This window comes from Grammomys surdaster, unplaced genomic scaffold (genome assembly GCF_004785775.1).
Source record: "Grammomys surdaster isolate TR1022 unplaced genomic scaffold, NIH_TR_1.0 126121, whole genome shotgun sequence".
Lineage (NCBI taxonomy): Eukaryota > Metazoa > Chordata > Mammalia > Rodentia > Muridae > Grammomys > Grammomys surdaster.
Genome location: NW_021620929.1, coordinates 2,120,095 through 2,142,532, shown reverse-complemented (window position 1 = coordinate 2,142,532; position 22,438 = coordinate 2,120,095). Strand labels below are relative to the sequence as shown.

The 22,438-nt window shown below is 50.7% G+C and overlaps 1 protein-coding gene across 1 annotated transcript in view; it reads right to left on the bottom strand.

Annotated features, from left to right (window-relative positions):
* The window catches only part of Stk10 (serine/threonine kinase 10), a 91,228-nt gene extending 71,909 nt beyond the window's left edge, over window positions 1–19,319 (bottom strand). The window contains exon 1 of the mRNA XM_028756530.1: window positions 19,100–19,319. Within this exon, the coding sequence (XP_028612363.1) occupies window positions 19,100–19,255 (156 nt within the window). The 5' untranslated portion in view covers window positions 19,256–19,319. The remainder of the gene's footprint in view (window positions 1–19,099) is intronic.
* Window positions 19,320–22,438: the final 3,119 nt, after the last annotated feature.

Here is a 22,438-nt window from a genome sequence, read left to right as displayed (position 1 = left end):
TCTCTCTCTCTCTCTCTCTCTCTCTCTCTCTCTCTCTCTCTCTCTCTCTCTCTCTCTCTGCTATGGGGTGCATGCAGAAGCGAGCAGGCAGGATTCCCATAAATACACAGCATCAAGGCTTCAAAACTCCGTCTCTGAGAGTTCTCCAGCCAGGCCAGGGATGAGGGGCTCCTCGGTCCTGCTGTTCACTGGCGGTCTCTAACCTCAGAGCCCACACCCTTGAGAACAGAGACAGTGGCTACTTGTGTTTTCTGGCCCAGACACTCTGTGGGAACAATCCTCCCCGTTGTGACAGCCTGGGGCCCTGCCTAGAGGGGGTGGGGACACTCTCCCAGCCCAGCCAGGAGCCCTGCCCTACCCTAGGGGTGCAGCAAGCCAGTTCAGAAGCTGGGGGCGGGGGGGGGGGGGGGGGGATTACTGAGACCTGGTAGCATGAAAGTCAGAGGACAGGCCCCAGACTGGTCCCTTTTTTGGTGGCCAGCTGACCACTTGGTCCTCTCCCTTCCTAGGAAATGGCTGATATCCCAGAATGCAGCAAGGCCTTCAGTCACAACTCCTGAACATTCCCATTCTCCAGATGGAAAAACTGAGTCCACAAAAAATGAATGCACAGACCCAAATCTGAGCACAATAACTGAAGGAGAATGGGGTGTAGGAGACTAGGGCCTTGGAGCCTCTGCCGCTGTCTGGAAATGAGTCCTGGGACACATTCCTACCCCACCCCCCACTCCCTGCCATTCTGTACTGTTCATATAAAACTCTAGTCTCTTTGGGATCTGCCTCACTCTCAGTCCAAGGAGCCAGAAGGGCTGATCCCATCCTGGTCCAGGTACACATGCAGGCCCAACCAGTCATCACAGGTAACAGCCAACCTTGTCAGAGCTGCTGGTTCATCTACTTGGACGTGTGATCCGAAGTGGGCAAACTGTCCCTGAATGCTTTCTTGTCTGTTTGGGATTGCAGTTTCCTAAGGATACCAGAAAAGCAGCCTTTTCTTTCTCTAAGGTGGTTAAACTGGCAGAGTGGGAGGTGGGGAGCTGTGGGCCCCACCCCCACCTTCCTCCTGTGCTGGTGTGCTAGGGCTCAGATCTAAGGCTCATACACGCTCAGCAAGGGCTCTACCACTGAAGTATATCCCTAGTCCTGCATTGTAACAAGTCTAAGTTGGGTTTGATTTTTTTGCATGTATGGTGTGTGTGCATGTGTTCACATGTATGTGGACACACGTTTATGCATTCGTGTGAAGGTCTTGGGTTGGGTGTCTTTCTACATCACTCACGGTTTTGGTTAGTCTGTCTAGCTAGTCTGCCCCAGGAGACTGTCTGGCTCCAGCTCCCACGGACTGGGATTACTGGCTTTTACATGAATGGTGTGGATCTGAACTCTGTTCCTCAAGGCTCCATAGCGAGTGTCTATACTGAGCCGTCCCCCAGCCCTGAGTTGCTGTTGCTGTCACTGTTTAGTGCTGTGAATTGAAACCAAGGCCTTACACATGCTAGGCGAGCATCCTACCACTGAGCTACAGCCTTGTACAGGACAGTCCATCTCGTCTCTTCTTCAGAGTTAGCCCGAGTGAAGATGGAAGCAGGGCCCACAGAGGGAGGAGCCAGAGTGCTGAGGACAACGAGCATTGGGGCTAGTTGCCCCCAGTGGTGCTACTCGTCCGTTATTGGGTTATGTGAGACAATAAACTCCCCTGGGGACTCATGTCATTTGCTACCAAAAAGGAAATAAGTTTCCCATCTGGGGATGTTCCCACAGAGAGCAGGAGTGGATGGAAGTGTTTTAGCACCAGCCACATACAGGGCCATCGCCAGTCCCACCCTGGCCACAGAGGGATATTCTTGTGAATACAAGATGCCCAGGAGAAATAACCTGAGACCTGGGGTCCAACTTGGAAAGTAAACTACAGGCAAACCGAAACCACAGGGCTATCCTGCCAAAATAATCCTCTTTAAAAAAAAAAAAAAAAAAGGAAAAGGAAAAGAAACTGACTGCTGTACACTAATTAAATTAACAAAACAGCAATAGTGACCAGATGCCAGGACCATGTAGTAAAATAGAAGCCCTTATTACAGGAGAGAATTTAAACAGCTTAAGTCTTCCAAAGAAAACTGGCCAGAGCATTTCTTCTGTTTTGTTTTGTTCTGTTTTGTTTTGGTTTGGGGTTTTTGTTTTGTTTTGTTTGAGACAGGTTTGAAATACCTTTTAAGCCCATTAGCCCTCATTTCTGGGACTTTAGAACCAAGAAATCATTCAAGAAAGACAGCAAAAGAAATGTACAGGATCAAGCTCGCAGCCCATAATGAAATGAGGCAGGGGCGGCCTAGATGCTCAACAGTGAGACAACACCTAATTGCCTTAATGGGACATTAGCAGCCCTTTAACACAGCCAGTGAACAATCTAGCAACAAGGGAAACCAGCTAAGCCATAATCCTAACAAAACTGGATAAAGAAATTGCCCTTGGGAAGAGAGTACACCTACAGACAGAGAGGAGCTGAGGACAGACCACGCAAAACAAGTGGTTTTTCATGGATGCCAGCTGGCAATTATGCACAGGAGTCCCAGTGAGGGTCGGAGAGTGAAAAGGAGTCTCCTGCACAGAAGGTGAGCACTTCCCCAGACCTGGCCTTACAAGTTCTCACAGGCTGCCAGAGCCCGAGCAGCGCTGTCCAGATGGTTGCTGCTAGCTACCCAGGGAGGTATAAATGAATCAGAGTATAATAAAGTGAAACCCGAGTAACTTGGTGGCATTTGCCATGTGGCAAATGCTTCCTGACCAAGAAGAGGCGGCTAACTGCACTGAACACAGCAGACACACAGAGCGGCCTCACGTCTGCAGAAGGTTCCAGTGGACACTACACTCAGGCTTTAGCCCCCAGCCCTCTGTAGTAGAGAATGTCCTCGGAAGAGAGAGAATATCTTCAAAGTCCCAAGCTCCAGAAGAGTTTTGTTTGTTTGTTTGTTTGTTTGTTTGCTTGTTTTTCCAGAAAGAGAAAAAGGAGTGGAAGCCAGGCAGTGGTGACACACACCTTGAATCACAGCACTTGGGAGGCAGAGGCAGGTGGATCTCTATGAGTTTGACGCCAGCCTGGTCTCCAGAGCAGTTCCAGGACACACACAGAGAGAGAGAGAGTGGGGAGGAGGGGGGCAGGCAGAGAGACAGACACAGACACAGACAGACAGACAGACAGACAGACAGACAGGCAGACAGGCAGGCAGGCAGAGGGAGGCATGGGGGTGGTACAGATACTCCCACCCCTAGACACACAGCTGTTGCTGAGGTCTCCTAGCAATTTGGCTAAGGCTCAGGTGTGAGGAAAGAGTTCCAGCTGACCTGTCCATGAAAGTCTACGTGTGGGCCAACGGCTGAAATCTGGAGCAGGCAAAGCTAAAGGTTTCTACTTTCCTGTCTCTGGATGCTGATGGTTGTGCTGGGCATGTGTCAGATGAGGTCCAGGCCCCTGGAATCAGTGGGTCTCGGACTGTGTGGGAGGGAATGTTGATGAGCGCCACCAATCATAGGAGGGCTTTGGTTCGGAGAACAGAGAGAGGGCATCAGCTCAGGGAGGAACCAGGCCACTGGCAAGGCCAGCATGCAGGAGGAGGCAGGATAAGAAAGTCTTACAGCAGACACTCTGGAGGCAGAACACTGAGCACTGGCCTTGACCCACAGCACAGGCCCTAGGAATGGAGCTGTAAATCTCCTCCTTCTGTGGAAAGGAAACACAAGGCCCAGAGAGAGAAAGAGACCTGTCCCAGGTCACACACTAGAAAGCAACTCTCAGGCCTTGAACTCAGGCAGGTCTGGCTCACAGCCCAGGTCTTTGCCTTAAGCCAATCATCTCCAAGGTCTATAGACAAACAGCACTGGCCTCCAACCCTCCCTAACCACCTCTTGCTCCACTCCCTACATGCACAAACACTGAGTGGCTTCCTGAAGCTGACCAGACCCGGCCTGAGCTCCATGGCCAGCACTCTGGCTCCCAAGCCCTTGTTAATGCTTCCACTACAGGCTGCTGGTGCTATGGTCACGTGCAACTCAGATCTGAGCTGGCTGTGAGCTATGAAAGGCTAAGCCCAGGTCTGATTCCGTTCAGCCTACACCCCAATACAGCCTGGCACAGAATGGCCAGGGAATGGGGTGGGGAGAACAGGGAAGGAAGCCTTTAAGACAGACATGAGGGAGGATGGATAGGTGGGTGGGAGGACGAATGAATGGATGGCAGGATGGATGAGTGGGTTGGAAGGTGGATGGGTGGGTAGGAGATGGATGGGAGGACAGATGGGTGGGGGATGGATGGGTGGGTAGGAGGATGGATGGGTGGATGGGAGGACAGAAGAGTGGGTGAGAGGACAGATGAATGGATGGGAGGGTGGGTGGGTACGAAGATGGGTTGGAGGATGGATGGATGGGTTGGAGGATGGACGGATGGGTGCGAGGATGGATGACTGGGTTGGAGGATGGATGGATGGGTAAGAGGATGGGTGGGTGGAAGGATGGATGCTTTGAGTGAGAACGGCCCTTCTAGGCTCATTCCTTCAAATGCCTGGTCCCCAGTTGGTAGAGTTGTTTGGGATTAGACGTGTGGCCTTGCTGCAAGAGGTGTGTCACGGGCGTGGGCTCTGAGATTTCAAAAACCCATGTCATTCCCAGTTGGTGTTCCCTCTCCTCTATCCCTGCCTCATGCTTTTGATCAGTTGTGAGCTCTCAGCCATTGCTCTAGCACCATGCTTGCTTGCTTGCCTGTTGCCACGTTCCCCACCATGATAGTTACTGGCTTGAGCCCTCTGGAACTGTATGCCTCGGATAAATTCTTTCTTCTATAAGGTGCCTTGGAAAATGGGTCTCTTCATAGCAAGAGGAAAGTAGCTAAGGCAGGTGGCCAGGAGGAGGGTTAAGCAGACAGGTGGATGAGTAGACGGAAAGGAGGAAGAAGGCCCAGTCTGTACTCCTACAGAACACAAGGAGACTGGGAAGTGACAAGAGTACGTTTCCTCCTGGCTCTCCTGTCATCCCGTTCTCGTTCTGGAAGATGCCACCTGTTTGCCTGACAGGAGCCAAAGGTTCTGGCTGGGCCAGGACATACACAGTTAACAAGTCTTGCCAAGTAGAGAGAGCCACTTCCCACTCAGTAAGTGCCCTGCCAAGCTTTAACTCGCTGACAAACGAGCCAGCCAAGTTTAAGAAGTGACACTTGAGGACAGCAAAGATTCTGTGGCACAAAAGCAGAGAAGTGACAGACCCACAGACATACACTCAACACTCCCAGGAGGAGATGCCTGCTGGGCTACCCTGGCACTGCCAGGAAATGCTAAGCCTCCAAAGCCCTTCTGGCTTGGGACCAAACCCAAACAGGATCGGCCTCAAAGATACCGAGCCATGGCCTTGGCCGAGGAGAGTGGCAAACCGTCCAACTTGGCCAGGCATGTGGGAACCTTTCGATCCCAGCTTTTCAAACATGGTGACGAGTCCAGCCCCAAGATATCATTGGTAGTGGAAAGGAAGGTGGCCATGGGCTCTGCATCCTGGGGGTGTGGACAAAGCGCCCATCTTTGTCAGGCTGCCTCTGGCCTAAAGAGAGAACGTGGGGGAGAGTGTGGCACACTTTGTAATAGCATCCCTTAATCTTTACAATTTAGGGGCCATTTGAGCCACCCACCTCAGTTTCCCACCTCAGACCTCTAAGAGTCATAGACAGCAAGCATGTCACTATTGATTTGGCTTTTGGGTTTTCAAGACAGGGTTTCTCTCCATGTAGCCCTGGCTGTCCTAGATATCACTCTCTAGACTAGGCTGGTTTTGAACTCACAGACATCCACCCACCTCTGCCTCCCTAGTGCCAGGATTAAAGGTATGAGCTACCACCTTCCAGCTGCTGTTGTCGTTTTATTTTTTAATCCACAGTACTTTCATGTTATTTTTATTTATATTCTAAAAATAATACAAGTACACACACACAAAAAAAGAATCTTAAAACTAGAATAGTACAGAAAAGAAAAATCAAAAGAATCCCAGACACTGCTTTCTGCGTTTTGCATGATTGCTCTCCACATCCCTCTGCAGACGGCAGAGCTGGCCCAGGCTGATACTCTCCGCTGTGTGATGCGTGACTGCAGCAGTCTGTGTTCCTCTCTGTCCACCTTTCTACACTGAGGACGTAAGGGCTCCTGCCTGAGATGTCTTTTGAGCTAACCTGAGAACAGCACTTAGAACAGGCCCAGCCGATTAATAAAAAAGGATTAAAAGGTACACTCTAATTTCTCTACATTTGAATGTCTTTAATTCTAATTAGAGCATGATAATTTTATATATTCATAGGGCTCAGTGAGACCGCTCAACACTGTGAAGTATGTAATAAGCCGGCGGTCTGCGTGACAGTCACTTCATCCACTGATCACTGCTGTGTGTTGGCAACATTCAAACGGTCTCTGTTGAGCCACGTGGGGCAGCACATACCTTTAAACTCAACACCCAGAAGGCAGAGGTAGGTGAATCTCTGAGTTCAAAGCCAGCCGGGTGTACATAGAGAGTTCTAGGACAGCCACGGATTATAAAGTTAGACCCTGCCAAAACAAAACCAAGTAAATAAACAACAAACAAACCAAAAACTTCTATGACTACTTTAAAATGTACAGCCAAGTGGGGTGCTGCCTGTACTCCCGACACTGCAAGAAAAAACAGCAAGATTGTGGTGCATGTACACCTTTAAACCTAGAGCACACACACACACACATGCTCGCACACTCTTGCACACACACATGCTCGAGCACACACATGCACACATATGAGTGCACCTGCACCATAGCAGCACTAAAGCATTACAAGCTGGTTCTCCTATCCAGCCTCTCTCTATACCCATCAGGCATCCTCTCTCCACCTGAGGAAAGCTCCTGGGCTCCCAAGCACAGGTAAGCACCATCCCTCCCTCCACATTCGCACATGCACATCACCAACAGTGGCAGCCTCGGAGCACAGACCACTCCCACTGTCCCCTCCAGCAGCAGCTAGCTAGTCTACTGAAGGACAGCCCTCCCAGCCTCTGCACTAGGTCAATGCAGGCACCGAGGGCTTTAAACTCTGCACTAACAGCGGCCCCCAGCCACGTCCCTGGCCCTCTTGGATTTCCTGTTGAAGGTAATTCTTTTCTGAATCCTTCAGAAAGAGCCCAGGACTCAGAACAAAGATAGGAAGACTCCTGAGGACAAACAGGGCAGCATGCCAGTACAGAGGGACCGCCACGTCATAAGCACACCAGCCTGGACAGTGGCATCCACTGTAGAAGGCCAAGAATGGGCTTGGGCTCCCAGACAAGGTAGAGCTTTCCAGAAACAAACAAGCAAGACCCAACACTGGTTCCTCCTTCCAGGATAGTCTAGCTGCCTGCCTCTCTGATATCCAGGGTGCCCTCAGCCACCCTAAACCCCCTAGCCGGGAGAGTCAGAATTGGGGCCTTGGTATCCCCAAGTGGCCTTCTGGTTTGGGTTGGTTGTACTGAGGATGAAAGCTTAGGCCTCATGCACACGCCAGTCCCAGGGTGGCCTTCTTTATCTCCAGTGAATCATGTTTATCTTCATACCACAAGGCAGTAAACACAGGCTGACCCTAGGAGCCATCACTGGCATCTAGCCAGAGCAGCCAAGGCACAGGCAATGAGGGGCCTCCAGGGAATGTGCCTGCCACTCCCCAGGAATCCATAATCATCTGAAGTCTAGCCCCAGTCTCAGGACCACAGCAACAACAGTTGTCTATCTGGCTTTCTCTGTGCTGGGGAGCACCGGTGGGCCAGCCCCATCGCTCCACAAACAGAAGCAAGCCTTGCTCTGATTTGTAGTTCACAGCTCAAAACACTGAGACTGAAGGGCAGTGAGGATGGCTCAAGGGTTAAGAGCATACGCTGCTCTTGCAAGACACACGTGTGCACACACACATAGCACACACTCACATAATTAAAAAACAATAAAAATACAAAGGCCGGAGAGATTATTCTATGATCAGCAGAGGACCTAGGTTCAGTTCCCAGCCCTCATTTGGTGGATCCCAATCTCTCACAACCACAGTTCCAGGGGCTCCAACAGGCATGCAGGTGATGCACACTCATGCATGCAGGTAAAACATACACACGCACAGAAAGTAAGATTTTAAAATGCTTTAAATAATAACAATCAACTTAAACAAACACAGGCCAAAGGTGAGGTGGGTTATCCAAGGTCACAAACATAGAAGGGAAAAGCTAAGAGCTGAGTCCTGAATCCACTGTGTGGCACTCGTTCATTCATAGCTGTCATATCTGAGCAGTGTGTGAGCAGTGTGTGTGTGTGTGTGTGTGTGTGTATGTTTGAGTGTGTGACTGTGTGAGTGTGTATGAGTGTGAATGTGTGTGTGTGTGAGTGTGTGTGTGAGTGTGTGTGTGAGAGTGTGTTTGAGTGTATGACTGTGTATGAGTGTGTATGAGTGTGAGTGTGTGTGACTGTGTGTGAGTGTGTGTTTGAGTGTGTGAGTGTGTTTGAGTGTGTTTGAGTGTGTGTGTTTGAGTGTGTGACTGTGTGTGAGTGTGTGTGAGTGTGTGTGAGTGTGTGTTTGAGTGTGTGAGTGTGTTTGAGTGTGTTTGAGTGTGTGTGTGAGTGTGTGAGTGTGTGTGTTTGAGTGTGTGACTGTGTGTGAGTGTGTGTGTGTGACTGTGTGTGAGTGTGAGTGTGTTTGAGTGTGTGAGTGTGTGTGTTTGAGTGTGTGAGTGTGTGTGAGTGTGTGTGAGTGTGTGTGTGAGTGTGTCACATTTAAAGCGTCTTAATGAACAGTTCTGAAATGTCCTTGTAACAGCAGCCACCGCGCCCAGCCTGCTGAGCTTCAGCCATTACAAGTCATTTCTTCACCAGGACAGTGCTGGTGCATACCTTTGATCTCAGGAGGCAGAGGCAGGCAGATCTCTGTGAGTTCGAATCCAGGATGCAGGCCTGGTTTACAGAGCAAGTTCCAGGACAGCTAGGGATACACAGAGAAACCCTGTTTCAAAAAACCGAAAACCAAGAAACAAAACAACAATGTCAACAAAACTAAAGAAGCCACTCCTCTACCCAAGAGTGTCCTCTCCAATTAACAGCCCTCTCCAGCCCGACCTATTCTGTCCCCAGGGACTTTCCACTGGAGAGGGCAAAGGAACACAGGGGGGCCCTGTGCACAAGGAGCCGGTGTGGTCTGTGAAGGCGAGAGTGCTGAGGTGAGAAGGGTACGTAAGCAGGGGCAGCCATTCCGAGTGAGTTAAAACCCAGCATGGGGACAGCTGACTGCCAGAGCATCTGAGGCTGGGGCAGTAACAGGGGTACCCCCTTGCCAGGGTCCATGTCACAAAGCACTGCCTTCCTTCAGCACTTCTTGGGGCCCAGAGAGTCCCCCATCTCTTCCACCAGACAGCTCCTCTGTCAGGCCTGGTAGAGTTAACCCTCTAGTTACCAGTCTGAGGCTCAACGCCCCAGCCAGCTCTTGAGCTCTCCTTAATTCTGGCTCTGATAAAAACCATGCTGGTTTACACAAGGCAATCAGCAGGCTGTGGAGGAAAGAAGAAAGAAAAACAAAAAAAAAAAAGACTGCGACATGGGAAAGCAGAAGCGAAAAGGGAAGGGGAAGGGAGGGAGAGGACAGAAGTGGGAGGAGCTTAAGGAGGGAGGGCGGGAGGCCTCTTGGGGTGTATCTCCCCATGACAGGTCCTGCCTCCCAGCCACCCCACCCACCCACCAGGGCCCAGGAGGGTGACAAGAACCTTCATCATCTTCCGCCCTCTGGAGGCCCCCAGCCACTTCCTCTGCAGCCCTGCCCATTACCACTTCCTCTGTAGGGGAGGCCACCATTAGCATCCGCTTGAAGAAGGCTCAGAAAGAAGGTCATGTTTCTAGACACAGAATCTACAAGGCCATGAGCAGATACTACAGGAAAGCAACCTTCTCTGCCTAACATGATCTATGGCGTTCTTTCTGTTCTCTTCAGGGTAAAGGTGCAGTGTCCCGGCCAGAAAGACCTGGGGTTAAGTCTCAGTCCTGCTATGGAAAGGCTGTGTGACACCAAAACAGTCACTGGCCATCTCTAGGCTTCTGCCCTACCAGGTAGAGTGAGGGGATTGACTATCCCCTGCCTTTCTGAAGGATAAGAGAAGAAAAGATGGTGGACAATAATAACTAAGGAATAGTGAATCCTCCCGTGGTGACCTGCAAGGCTCGAAATACCAAAGTCAAGAAGCATTTCCTGAGCTAACACTTGAGCTCTCAGTATCCTGGATGCTGGTGACTGACCACAGGCTGTCACATCCTTCAAGGACACTGTCTAGTTACATCATTACTGCAGCCTTTGCAGTGAATGAAAAGCAGGCAGAGGTGACCCATTTTCTCTGCCTCATACAACCGAGGACGAGCAGAGCCAGGGTACTCCTTCCAGCTTCGATCCCTGGCAAAAGTCCCACTCCCACCCCAAACCCCCCTCTCACCCTCTGCCTCAGTACCTATCTCCTTTATAGACTGGTGGCCCCTGCACTGGGCATTTGCCGATTCTAGGCTCTGACCTAGGCCTAGACCTAAAAGGCTCAGGTGGGAATTCCTCCACCCCACCAGGCTGCTCCAGTCTCCACAGAGTGGCCAGCCAGACCCAGCCTTCACAGGCTCCCACAGTTGGGGCAGAGGAGACCTGGCTGCACCATTGCCCCTTTCTGATCAAAGCCTTGTCACTTTTCTCCCATCCATAGAGGGGACCTTTCTAACGTTATAGGCTGATTTGGAGGCTGATGACAGAAAGGACATTATTTGAGGTCAAACTGCCATATTTAACTCCCTAGTTTGTCAATGGGGCCCTCTTGACTGAGTTCCCACTATGAGCTGAATGTCTATGTCCCCCTCAAAAATCCATATATGGAAATCCTAACTTCAAGATGACAGCATTAAAAGTCTGGGCCTTTGACCTGGTGATTAGGTTAAAGGTCAGGCCTTTGTAAATAGGATCAGAGTCTTGATAGGAGCAGGAGACTCAGGGCACTGGCTCACCCCTCTACCACATGAGCACACAGTGAGAAGGCTTGCCAAACACCAAATCTATAAGAGCCTGGATTCTGGCCTTCCCAGCCTCCAGCACTGTGATCGTAGCTGTCTGCATTTTAATCAGCTACAGTATATGGTTATGCAGACCAAGGGACTAGCGGACATAACCTTGCCCTGACAGCATCCCAGCATGCCCACCTCAAATGCTCAAAACCCACTGGCCTCTGGGAAGAGAGGAGGAACACAGTGGGCCAGGGATGCAAGACCACAGGGCCAGGCCGGCTCTGTGGTGCTCAACACAGTGTGCAGCTGAGCACCAGAAATCAGGTGGGTCTGTACAGATGCAAGCTTGCATGTGCGGACTTCAGAAGAAAACTGTACGTCTCTCTGCTGCTGTTTGTCAGACGCTAAAATGACCGCTGTATTACCCAGTTACTCTTTCAAATACCCCTGTGTGGTTCCTGTGGTCTGTGGGACATTTAGGGGACAGCAGCCAGGCTTCCCTGCTCCTACAGATGTGGCCTGGCCGGGACATTTAAAGCTATCAATCAATGAAGATGTTTCCAGAGGAGATCCACCACTGGTCTGCTATGAGCAAATTCCTGGTTTCAAATGCTGAGGTCAGGTAGCATCAGACTTAGCCTGGGGGAGGCCACACAAACCCAACCTCAGGTCACCAAGCTCAAAAAGCTGGCTGTGGCCAACCTGGGTCTACGTGCCTACCCACTCACCAGCCCAGATTCGTTCTCTCTGCCTTCTGACTACTCTCTGGCTGCCCGGCCCACAGGCAGCTTCCCATTCACTCTGTGACTTGTGGTCCCTGCACAAGCTCTCCTGACAGGGAGCCCTCAGTGGACAGCGACTGCTGGAGACTGCTGTCCTCCAAGCAGCTGCTCAGACACCCCCACCCAATTGCCCTGTGGTACAGGCTAACTCCCATGACAGCTCTGAGGGTAAGCAGTTGCTCAGATACCTCCCTGCCCCCTGCTGCCCTGTGGTGCAGGCTAGCTCTCATGACAGCTCTAAGGGTGGCTGTCTTATCTGTTCCACTCACATCTGAGAAAGCTGAGGTTCAGAGGCAAGCCACTCAACTCTGCCATCGCACCACTGCTAAGTGGGGCAGCCAAGATTTGAACTCTCACCTCTCTGACACCGAGGTTTAAGTCTTTTCCCTGCCACATGGAGGTGGCAGATGTAGCTAGCCCTCCCAAATCTGTGGCTTTCACATCCAACCCTGGGTTAGAAACATTTTTTTTTTTAAACTGCATTTGTACTGAACAGATACAGATTTTTCTCTGGTTTTGTGTTCCAGTGATACAGTGCAGACTTACACAGCGACTTCAGTGTCATGGCATTAGAAGTTATCCAGAGACGACGGAGAGCAGACGGGAGGCTGTGCCGATAATATTCCCACTTTATATGACAAAATTGAGCTTGCTCAGGTGCCAGTGTCAGAAGGAGTTCTAGAACCAATTCCCATGGATAGCGGAAGCAACTTTACAGCCAGCTGAACTATATTACAGATACATCTATTTAACTGGAGGACTCTGCCTCCCCCTCACGCCCCAGAGCATGTGACAGTGTTCAGGGGCTTGGCAGCCACAACTTAGGTGGAGGGGTGGGGGGTTCTGACATCTGGAGGAGACTGGACACAAGCCGGGAAGTTGAGAACATCTACAAAGCATAAGGCCGGCCCACGACTGTAAACTGAAGTTCCAGGAGAAGGGGTGGGGGAAGCAGGAGGGAGGGGCAGGCTGGGTCTGTGTTAACAATTCTACAAGGCCAAGGGACTACACTTGAAGATTAGGGAGAATTAAAATGTTGCAGACAAAAGACAAATTATCTTGGGCTATTTTCAGTCCCTTTGAGAACTCTGCACTGTCCGTCCCTGTGTCTAATCTAAACATCCCTGCAACCACCGACCTTAAAATGTACTCCTCGCTGACTGCCAGATCTCACCAACCCCAAAGCCAGGAACGTCTCGGAAAGCATCCGAAGCCCACAGCAGTCTCCCTACTTGGATGTGACCCACCGACCCGTGGCCCCACCGATACACTAATTAGAACTTATTTCGCTCTGTAACTAATAAAAATCTCATGTGACCGATTCCTCGGTGAGCACAGAAAAACCTGGATCTATGTTCTGGGCACCAGCATTCATATTTGGTCCCAGGATTGCTTGCTCCCTCTGAGGCGAGAACAGTGTTCTTGTGTTGACCCAATGAAGACTGGCCCTGACACCCATGTCAATCAACGGTGCCCAGGCTGGAAGCCCAGGTGCCCCAGCGGAGCTGCAAGTCTTTCTGCCTTGTCCTAGATAAGTGACAATGGCAAGCCAAGACCTTCTCAGAAGCAGCACTCAGAGTGTCAACAATCATAAATGATCCTGGGACTGCATGGGAGGGGACCAGGAGTAAAGCCATTCCTCTCTGTGGACACCTCCCCTGCACTGTAGACACCCCCTCAAAGGCATGGACTCAGCTAAGAGGAAGCCACTGGCTTAAGAAGTAAATGGGGTCACAACGGAACATAGATCCTACTGTCCTCCATAACAGCTGCCCTAGGGTACCCTCAGATGGCCCTGGAGCTTTCTTCCTCATCTAGATGACCTCAAGAGATGGGGGTTGGGGGAGCATTAACCCTCCTTCCATCTAGCCACACCCATTTCAACCCAGGGCTACTCTAAGATTGTTGGGAAATGTCCAGTGTGTCAGGAGCTGACCAAAGCCAGCTGTGCTGCAGTTGAGTGAGCAGAAGCAGACCCTTGCCAGGTGCCCTCGAGGGACATCGGGAGCCTTTCTGATGACTGAGGAACTGCTCACAATAGCTTGGACCAGAGTTTAAAAATACTAGGCTGAGAGGAAACAAGGTTACTGCCTAGGGCCAGATCCCTTTCCGGAGTAGGAATGGAAGGGACCAGGAGGGGAGAAGGAGGAGGAGGAAGAGGAGGAGGAGGCTACAGGAGGCTTTGGGCAGCCCCAGGGGAGCCAGGCGGAAACCCAGGCTTTCCAACTCTGGAGGGTGGGCGGGGCTGGCCTGGAGGGATGAAAGCGTCCAGCACTGCCAGCCTGGTTTCCAAAGCCAGCCGACCTAAGGGCACCTGAAGTCTGGACACAGCCACTAAAGTCCCCTCACTCTCTGGGGATCCACAAGGACTCTGGAGTTGGCTGCTGGCAAGAGAAGGCAGCAAAGGGCCTTCCATAAATTTATCTCACTCTGTATTTTCAAATTCACCCTCTAGTCAGCTCTGCTGTAGTGCTAACTTTGAAAGTGCAGTTTTGTTGCAAGGCCATTGACATGCCAGGAACCTAAAGTCACCTCGACTTATGTGCAAAGCAAAAAAATGGTGAACGACATCTGGTCAGAGCAAATCAAAGGAGTTGCAAATACACATGAGGACACCCCAGATACACAGAGGGGCACACAGCAGGCCACCTGCCCCGCACTACTCTCTACCTGTGTCCTTCCTTCAGCCCCTGCTTCTAGCCATATTATGGATTTCCTCCCCACACAAGGTAAGCCTGAACAGATCTGTGCTTCTGAGGATGTCTTACATTGTTACACTACAGAATACATAAAGCAACAACTGTAGTCTCTGACAGGACAAGAGTTGATCGATTCTGTTTGTTTGTTTGTTTGTTTATACTTATTTGATTAGTTGGCTAAGTTTTTTTCAAAACCGGGTATCTCTGTAGTCCTTGCTGTCCAGAAACTCATTCTATAGATCAGGCTGGCCTCAGAAATCCGCTTGCCCCTACCTCCCAAGTACTGAGATGAAAGGCGTGCAATTATTGATCAATCTTAATTTGTTAGTAGTTTAAAAATAAAATGAAAAAAGACAGCCAGACCCAGTGGCCCATGCCTGTATCACACCAGTCACCTAGGGGACTAAGGAAGGAAAACTGCTTAAGACCAGGTGTTTGAGGTCAGCCTGGGAAACACAGAAAGACCCTCTTTCAAAAAACCAAAAACAAACACAAAAATCCAGGCTGGGGATACAGATCCGTGGTAGGAGTGTACACAAGTGTTTGGATTCAGCACTGAAGAATACAAAAATAGTAATCTATCAACTTAGAGAGACTTTCCTTTTTCTTTTTAGTCCTTTTACCTCCCCCACCACCATTTTGATTTTACAAATTAACCTTTTAAAAGCTTAGAGAGCCGAAGCAATCTCCAGAAAGCAAAGACATCACCTGGCACGATCCTGGCTCTTTCTGTTTTATCCTCTGTGGCCCCTCAAAGCACTGGAGCATGTGATTTGCCAGCACCACTGCACTAGGCAGTGCCGAGGACACTGCTTTGCACTGTAGAGACTAAACACTTCCTCTCCCCCCCAACCCCACCTCAGAGAAGATGACTGCTCACAACAAGAACTCTGAAAACATGTCATCACCCATGAGCCTCATTTTGAATTCGAGTAATGAACCAGAAATGATTTTCTTTCAGAACCAACTTTGCATCACACAAGAATGGAGTGAGGATGGCTGGACTAAATCGATTCTCTTCTCTTCAGGCCAAGGCTGACTGACAAAGACTTGTCAGAAAGCAGAGGGGAGCGTGGAGATGTGGGGAGTGGTGGCAGGGTGCACACCTCTAATCCCAGCACTCTGGAGGCAGAGGCAGGTGAGTGAGTTTGAGGCCAGCCTCCTCTACAGAGTTCCAGACAGCCAAGACTACACAGAAAATCCAGGCCAAGGAACCAGACAGTAGATAGAGGTCATGGCCTTTAATTTGAGAGGTCTTAGTTTAAAAAGAAAAAAGCCTACAGAAGTCCTCTATGAGGGACTGAGGTCTGCAGGAATGAACTTCAGTTAAAACATCATAACATATACTAAGGTCAAGGCGACAACACAGACATGTGTCCTTCAATAATGGGGGCACATCTGACAAATACATCATCAGGTGATTCTGTCATTACAGGAGGTATAGCATGTACTTACACAATCAGAGATGACCTGGGCTCCATGGTGCGTTTAGGCAGAGATCACATCTGCATGGTATTTACTAACCTATTGTTTCCAGTGCCATGTTGAACAAAATGGCACAAAATTCAGGGCTGGGAAGATGACTCCATTGATAAGAGCTTGCCTCACCAAAAAAAAAAAAAAAAAAAAAGCCTGAGTTCAAATCCCAATACCAAGCGTGGTCATACAAAGCCTGTACTCCCAAAGCTGAGGAGGCAGAGGCAGGAAGATCCCTGGGGTTCTCTGACCAGGTAGTCTAGCTCAATCTGTGAGCTCCAGGCTCAGTAGAGACCCTGTCTCAAAAAATACTGTGGAGAGTGATTCAGGAAGAATCCCAATGCCAACCTCTACTCTTTGAATACATGTGCACACATGTGCATGGAGACCTGGACACTTACGGGCACACAAATAACAAAACAAACAGACAAAAAAAAGAAACCCCAAAAACTCAAAAGAAAACAAAAACTTGCTAGGTGGTGGTGGCACATGCTTTTAGGGAGGGAAAGGCAGGTAGATCTCTGAGTTCAAAGCCAGCCTCCTCTACAGAGGGAGTTCCAGGACAGCCAAGACCACACAGAAAATCCTGTCTCAAAACAAACAAACAAACAAACAAACAACAAAAAAAACAAAACAAAAAAACAAACAAAACCAGAGCAAAACAAAACCCTTAAACACAAAGTGAAAAGATACTTAAGAGAGAGGGCAAACTGAAGACAGGTGAGCTCCTGTCAGCCTAGCAGGACGCTCTCTGGGAAACTTTAAAACATTCAAATGTGTTCTAAAATAACACCAGAGAGCATCTCCTAGTAGTTACACAACAGTGGGAGTCACCTGTCATCCTTGTCAGGCATCCTGCACCCTAAGCCGCCCTACATGTCACATTTCTATACATGTGATGCAAGCATCACGGCATGCAAGGCACAGCACTGCCCAACAGAGGTGTCTCTGCTCCTTTCTAGTCTCAGGGGACCATCTTTGTGCAACCGATCACCGACCCTGACAAACTGTCCAAGAAAGAGCACCAGGTGTCAAGTGACCCTCGGAGGTCTCCCTTTCCCTTGTCTTGCCTCAGAGCCATCTCCCAGCTTTGGGAACTAAGACCACTCTTCAAAGGGGTCTCTATGCCTCGGAGAATGGGAACCAACAGAATAGCAGATGACCGGAGAGCTCCCATCCTTGAAACTGCCTGAGAACAGAGTTTTACCCAGCAAGTTGAAACAACAACAGAGACTCTTGCCCGTTAGAAAGCAAAGTTCTGCCTGCACTCAAGTTTAAATAAAAATGAACTATAGAAAGCCAGAACAGGACACTTGGGGATGAAGGGCAAACTAGAGACAGATGAGGTCCTGCAGTCTAGCAGGACGCTTCACGGGAAACTTGCACACAGTTGAGAAGGATCTGAAGTAACGAGTGAGAGCTAACATAGTAGATACACAGAAGGTGACTCAAAGTCCCTAACAGAGGAAAAAAAAAAAAAACATGGAGAGCCAAGGGCATGCACAGACGAATGGCTGAGCATTAAAGATGGCGAGTCAAGCTGGGAGCTCTCACGGTGCGCAGGATACTTCTACAGGGGCAGGCAGCATCAGAGAGAGCTGAGAGGCTGGGGACCATTTCCTGACCTCACCAGGAGAATGTAGCAGGGGAGCCAGACCTGGAGGGCAGATGAGAGGGTAGCCTGGCCTGGTAGCCCTCAAATATGGGTAAACCCTTCAGCCAAAGTGTTCCATTCAGTTGGAATGCCAGGTGACCTCTGCTTGACTTCTGCCCTAGTGGGGTGGGGGTTCCTCAGCCCTCCCACAGGAAGTGCAACTCAGAGAAGAGGTCTCCAAGGGTCTGACTGGCCTCCAAACTGCCACTGCTCCAAGCCGCTGGAGCACTGTAATCTGAGTGCTGAGTGGGGCCTGAGTCTTAGCGCCTTTCGGTTTGTTTTGTTTTGTTTTGTTTTGTTTTGTTATCCGAGACAGGGTTCCTGTGCAGCCCTGATTGTCCTGGAACTCACTCTGTAGACTAGGCTAGCCTCAGACTCAGATCTGCCTGCCTCTGCTGGGATTGAAGGTGTGCATCACCACGCCCAGCTGAGAGTCTTGGTTTCTAACAAGCTTCCCAATGGTGCTGTCGCATCTCTCCTAGAGAGCACACTTCTGGGACAAAAAGCAGACCAAGTCTAGCATACCAACCTCAAGTCAAAGTGAGCAAGCCCCGACTTGGGGAGCTGGAAAAGCCCTTTCTGGGGTCCAACATCCTGAAAGGGTCAGTAAGGCCTCCACTACAGACGCCCTAAGGACAGTGACCTATGGCTTAGGAGGGCAGCTGAACTATGGGAGTCTCTCAATAAAAGTAAGGGATGCCAGGGTGCAGTGGCCAAGCCTACAGTCCAAGCTACTCCAGAGATTGAGGCAAGCAGATCTCAAGTTGGGAGAGGAGACCAGCCTGAGCAACACGACTCCCTAACGGGGTGGGGGGGTGGGACATGGGGAGTGGGGGGGAACTTTTTCCTGGAGGAAATGAAAAAGGGTGGAGTCAAGATGAGTTAGGTACTTTGAACAACAACCCAGGCACTCAGAATTGGCTCAGAGGACCAAACCCCAGGAGCTGTCCGTCTGCACACGTGTCTACGTGGAATCATCTCTGCCCCACCCACTCCTCCTCAGCCTGTCTTCCTCCAGGGGAGAGGTAACTGCAGACAGGGAGCCTCTGGTGACTCAGGCGTCCAGAAGCCAAATCTGTGCCCTGCAGCTGCAGTCACAGGACCCTGTCCTCGCTTTCCGTTGAGCCTTCTAAGCCCAAGCCTGTCCTCACTCACTCCAGGGCCCCTCTGCCCTCCCCGAGTACCGGTCGGTCTAGGCTCATCTTCTGGAGTGTCTTCAACTCCCAACCCTCCCAGACACAGCCCAAAGTCTAAACATTTCCACAACATCGGTATAGTCCCTCTTTAAAAGATGTATCCCTATCACCGTGATCCTGGAGATGCCTCGGGTAGCCCCCTGGGATGCCTCGGTCCTACAAACGTCCCTTTGTGCCCTGTTCGGGGCACACAGGAAGTGCTCAGAAGCAGCTGCGCGGGGGTCAGGGGCTCGCAGGACCTGGCAGGCTCAGCAATTGGGACCCTCACCTTGTAAACTTTGCCGAAGGCGCCGTCTCCCAGCTCGCCCACGATCTCCCATACATCGTTGGGGTCCAGGTCCCGGCGGACGTGCTCATATTCACGGGACTTTCTCTTCTCGAAGGTGGATAGCCGCAAGATGCGGCGGAAATTAGCGAAAGCCATGCTGGATCAGGAGCGCGACAACAGGACGAGCGGCTTCGGAGAGCCGCCCTCCCCGCAGCGCAGCACCGGCCGAGTACGCCCGCGGCCGCAGGGAGCTGCCGGAACCGCGGCCAGCCCGCCCCGCCCCGCCCCCTCCTGGACCCGCCCGCAGGACGCCCGGCACCCGCGCGCGCGCCTGTCCCCGCCGGCTCCACCTGCTCCGCGGCGCCCCGAGACCCCCTCAATTGGCTGCGGGAGCTCGCGGCTCCGCCCGCGCCGCGGGGCACTCTGGAGACTGTAGTCCGCCCCGTGGCCGGCCCCTGGGCCCGCTGCGCCTCCCGGAACCCCAAACCACCGGGGTTCAGCTGGTGTCGCAACGGTCGTCGGGTCCGAGCTGGTGCAACAGCGCACAGAATGCGCCCGCAGAGGCCTGGCTCGCCACCTTCCCGCGCGAGGCACCCGCACCCCTGACCCCGGGGCTCACCCCGGTCCTCGGCTCTCTTTGCCCCAAAGTTCACGCGGTCCCAGATGGCCTTCGCCACGCTTCCTACGCGGGTCTCGTGCTGCCTCTCAGCCGGGCAGAAAGCAGAGCCCCGCGGCTACGCGCCCCGAAATCCGGGCTTTCCCCGCCCCCGCCAGCCACAAGCGGCCAGGACTCTGGACAAGAAACAAGAGTCCCTTTAGGACCTATTAGGTAGGCTTCATGGTAGGTTAGCAAATATATTCCTTATTTAAGTAAAACTTTCTAGTTATTTTTGCGAATTTAAAAAGCCCCATTAGAGAGAAAACCGGAGTCATCTCGGGGACCGTCCTCCTCTATCCTGGCGGAGAGACCCTCATCGCTCTACCTTAGCTGCGGGCGTCCTGCAGATTGCACAATGTCTTTCCCTGGGATCAGAACGTGGGTTCTAGTGACTGTGCTGGGGGCCGGGCAGCTGCTGAGTCTTTGACGGTGACCCTCCCCTCCTGAGCAAGAGCGCCTCACACTCAGGCACCCTTAGCTCGAGAAAGCGTTTAAATTGTTGCTCCCCTTCCTCTGGACTCTGTTCCAAAATAACCCTTGAGCCGCGCGCAAGCGCCAAGTGCTGTTTCCCACTCGGAAAGCCCACTGGAGGGTGAATGCAACCGGCCGGAGAGGGGTGTGTGCGAAGGGCGCCCAGAATAAAGGTTCCTCCAGTTCTGATTGTTCCCGCCACTGAATAAGTGCGGGGAAATTTTATAATTAAAAGAAGGAAATGTCATGCAAAACCATTCTCGTTGACTCAGCCTGTGGACGAGCCAAAGTGTACATTTGTCACTCGGTTGAGTGGGACCTGCTGAAGTCTGTGCAGCTCTAACGGGTGGACAGAGGGTTAGAATGCGCTAACCAGTCCTGGGAGCTCCAGAAGAAAACAAAGTAAGGATAAAAATGGAAAGGTCCGTTAAAAATGTCACGCTACATGAAAGAAGCCAGACCCAAAGATCGCACGAAGTGTGACTGCATTTTTATGACAGGTCCAGAAAAGGCAACGCTGTGGAGAGCCGGGTAAGGGTTGGCTCCTGCTCCCAGACACGCGGATTGACTGGAAATAGCGATGAGGAATCTCACTGAGATGGTGAAAACGCTGGGTGACCGGGCGGGTGGCGGGGGAGGTGGGAGGGGAATTACAGGGGCAGTTCCACAACTCCGGAAACTTGCCCCAAATCACGAGTGACTTTTGTTTTGTAAGGTGTTTGGGGAGGATGTAACTTATGAAGCAAAACCATACCGCAGTAAAAGCTAAATAAAAACAGAACCAAAGCTGCTTTGAAACTTACGTTAAATCAGGGTTTTTTTCCTCAACTGTCTCTGGGTACAGGGACTCTCACACTGATCTAGTGAATGAAGGGCTGTGCCCTTCCCCACCCTATTTTCTGGAACAACTTAAAATAGAAATTAGTAAGTTTGATAAATAGTGGTTTTGATGGGTTTATCTCAATGAATGAGTCTGAGTTTGCAGTTTTATCACAGCCTTTCAGTTTCTTTGGGTTGCTGGCCCCTGTCCTATGCCATTTTTGTGTCGTTGGACTCGGTGGGGGTAGGAGGGTTGGGGGCTGTTTTGAGACAGGGTCGTCGTTCTATGTAGTCCTTGCTATCCTGTTACTTGGGGCTGGCCTCACAGAATTCCTCCTGCCTCTGCCTCCCTAATGCTGGGAATTAAAAGTCAAATTGGGGCCCTACGGCATCTTCTTACCATTTTGTTCTTTTCTTGCCCATTAAAAAATTAGATTTCCTATCTTTTCTTTCTTTCTTTCTTTCTTTCTTTCTTTCTTTCTTTCTTTCTTTCTTTCTTTCTTTCTTTCTTGTTGTTGTTTTTTCTAGACAGGGTTTCTCTGTGTAGCCCTGGCTGTCCTGGAACTCACTCTGTAGACCAGGCTGGCCTCGAACTCAGAAATCCGCCTGCCTCTGCCTCCCAAGTTGCTGGGATTAAAGGCATGCGCCACCACTGCCCAGCCAGCCAATTTCCTATCTTTTCGAGTCTAGGAATTTTATTGTTTGTGCATTGGTGTGTGTGTGTTTTCCAGTGCATGCGTTCACATGTGGAAGTCAGAGGACCACTTGCAGGAATTGGTTCTCTTCGCCCACCATGTGGGTCCTGAGGATAACTCAGGATTATTAACTCAGGCCTCCAGGCTTCCCTGAGCCATCTCACTTTTTAGACATATTCTCTTGTTGTGTCTGTTAACTTTTCTTATGGTATCTTCTGTTGAAGATACATACAAGTAAGTATGTATAATATTGATGTGATCTGGGCTGCTTTTTTAATCTTCATTTGAGTGTGGTATTTCCCTGCTACTGGGGGTTGAACCCAGGTTTTTGTACATAGGAAACGTGTTCTGTGAAGGAACTACACTCCCAAGGTGAGCCAAACTTTTTAACTTAATTTTTTTATTTTTATTTATTTATTTTGTGCTGGGCTGTGGTGGCGCACGCCTTTAATCCCAGCACTTGGGAGGCAGAAGCAGGCGGATTTCTGAGTTCGAGGCCAGCCTGGTCTACAGAGTAAGTTCCTGGCCAGCTAGGGCTACACGGAGAAACCATGAATCATTAAAAAGGAAAAGGGAAAACAGAAACAGAAAAAGAAAAAGAAAAATCAACTTAAGGTGCTGGAGTGATGTCTCCTTAGTGGTTGCTTTTCCAGAGGAAAATTCAATTCCCAGCACCCAGGTGGGCAGAGCATGGCC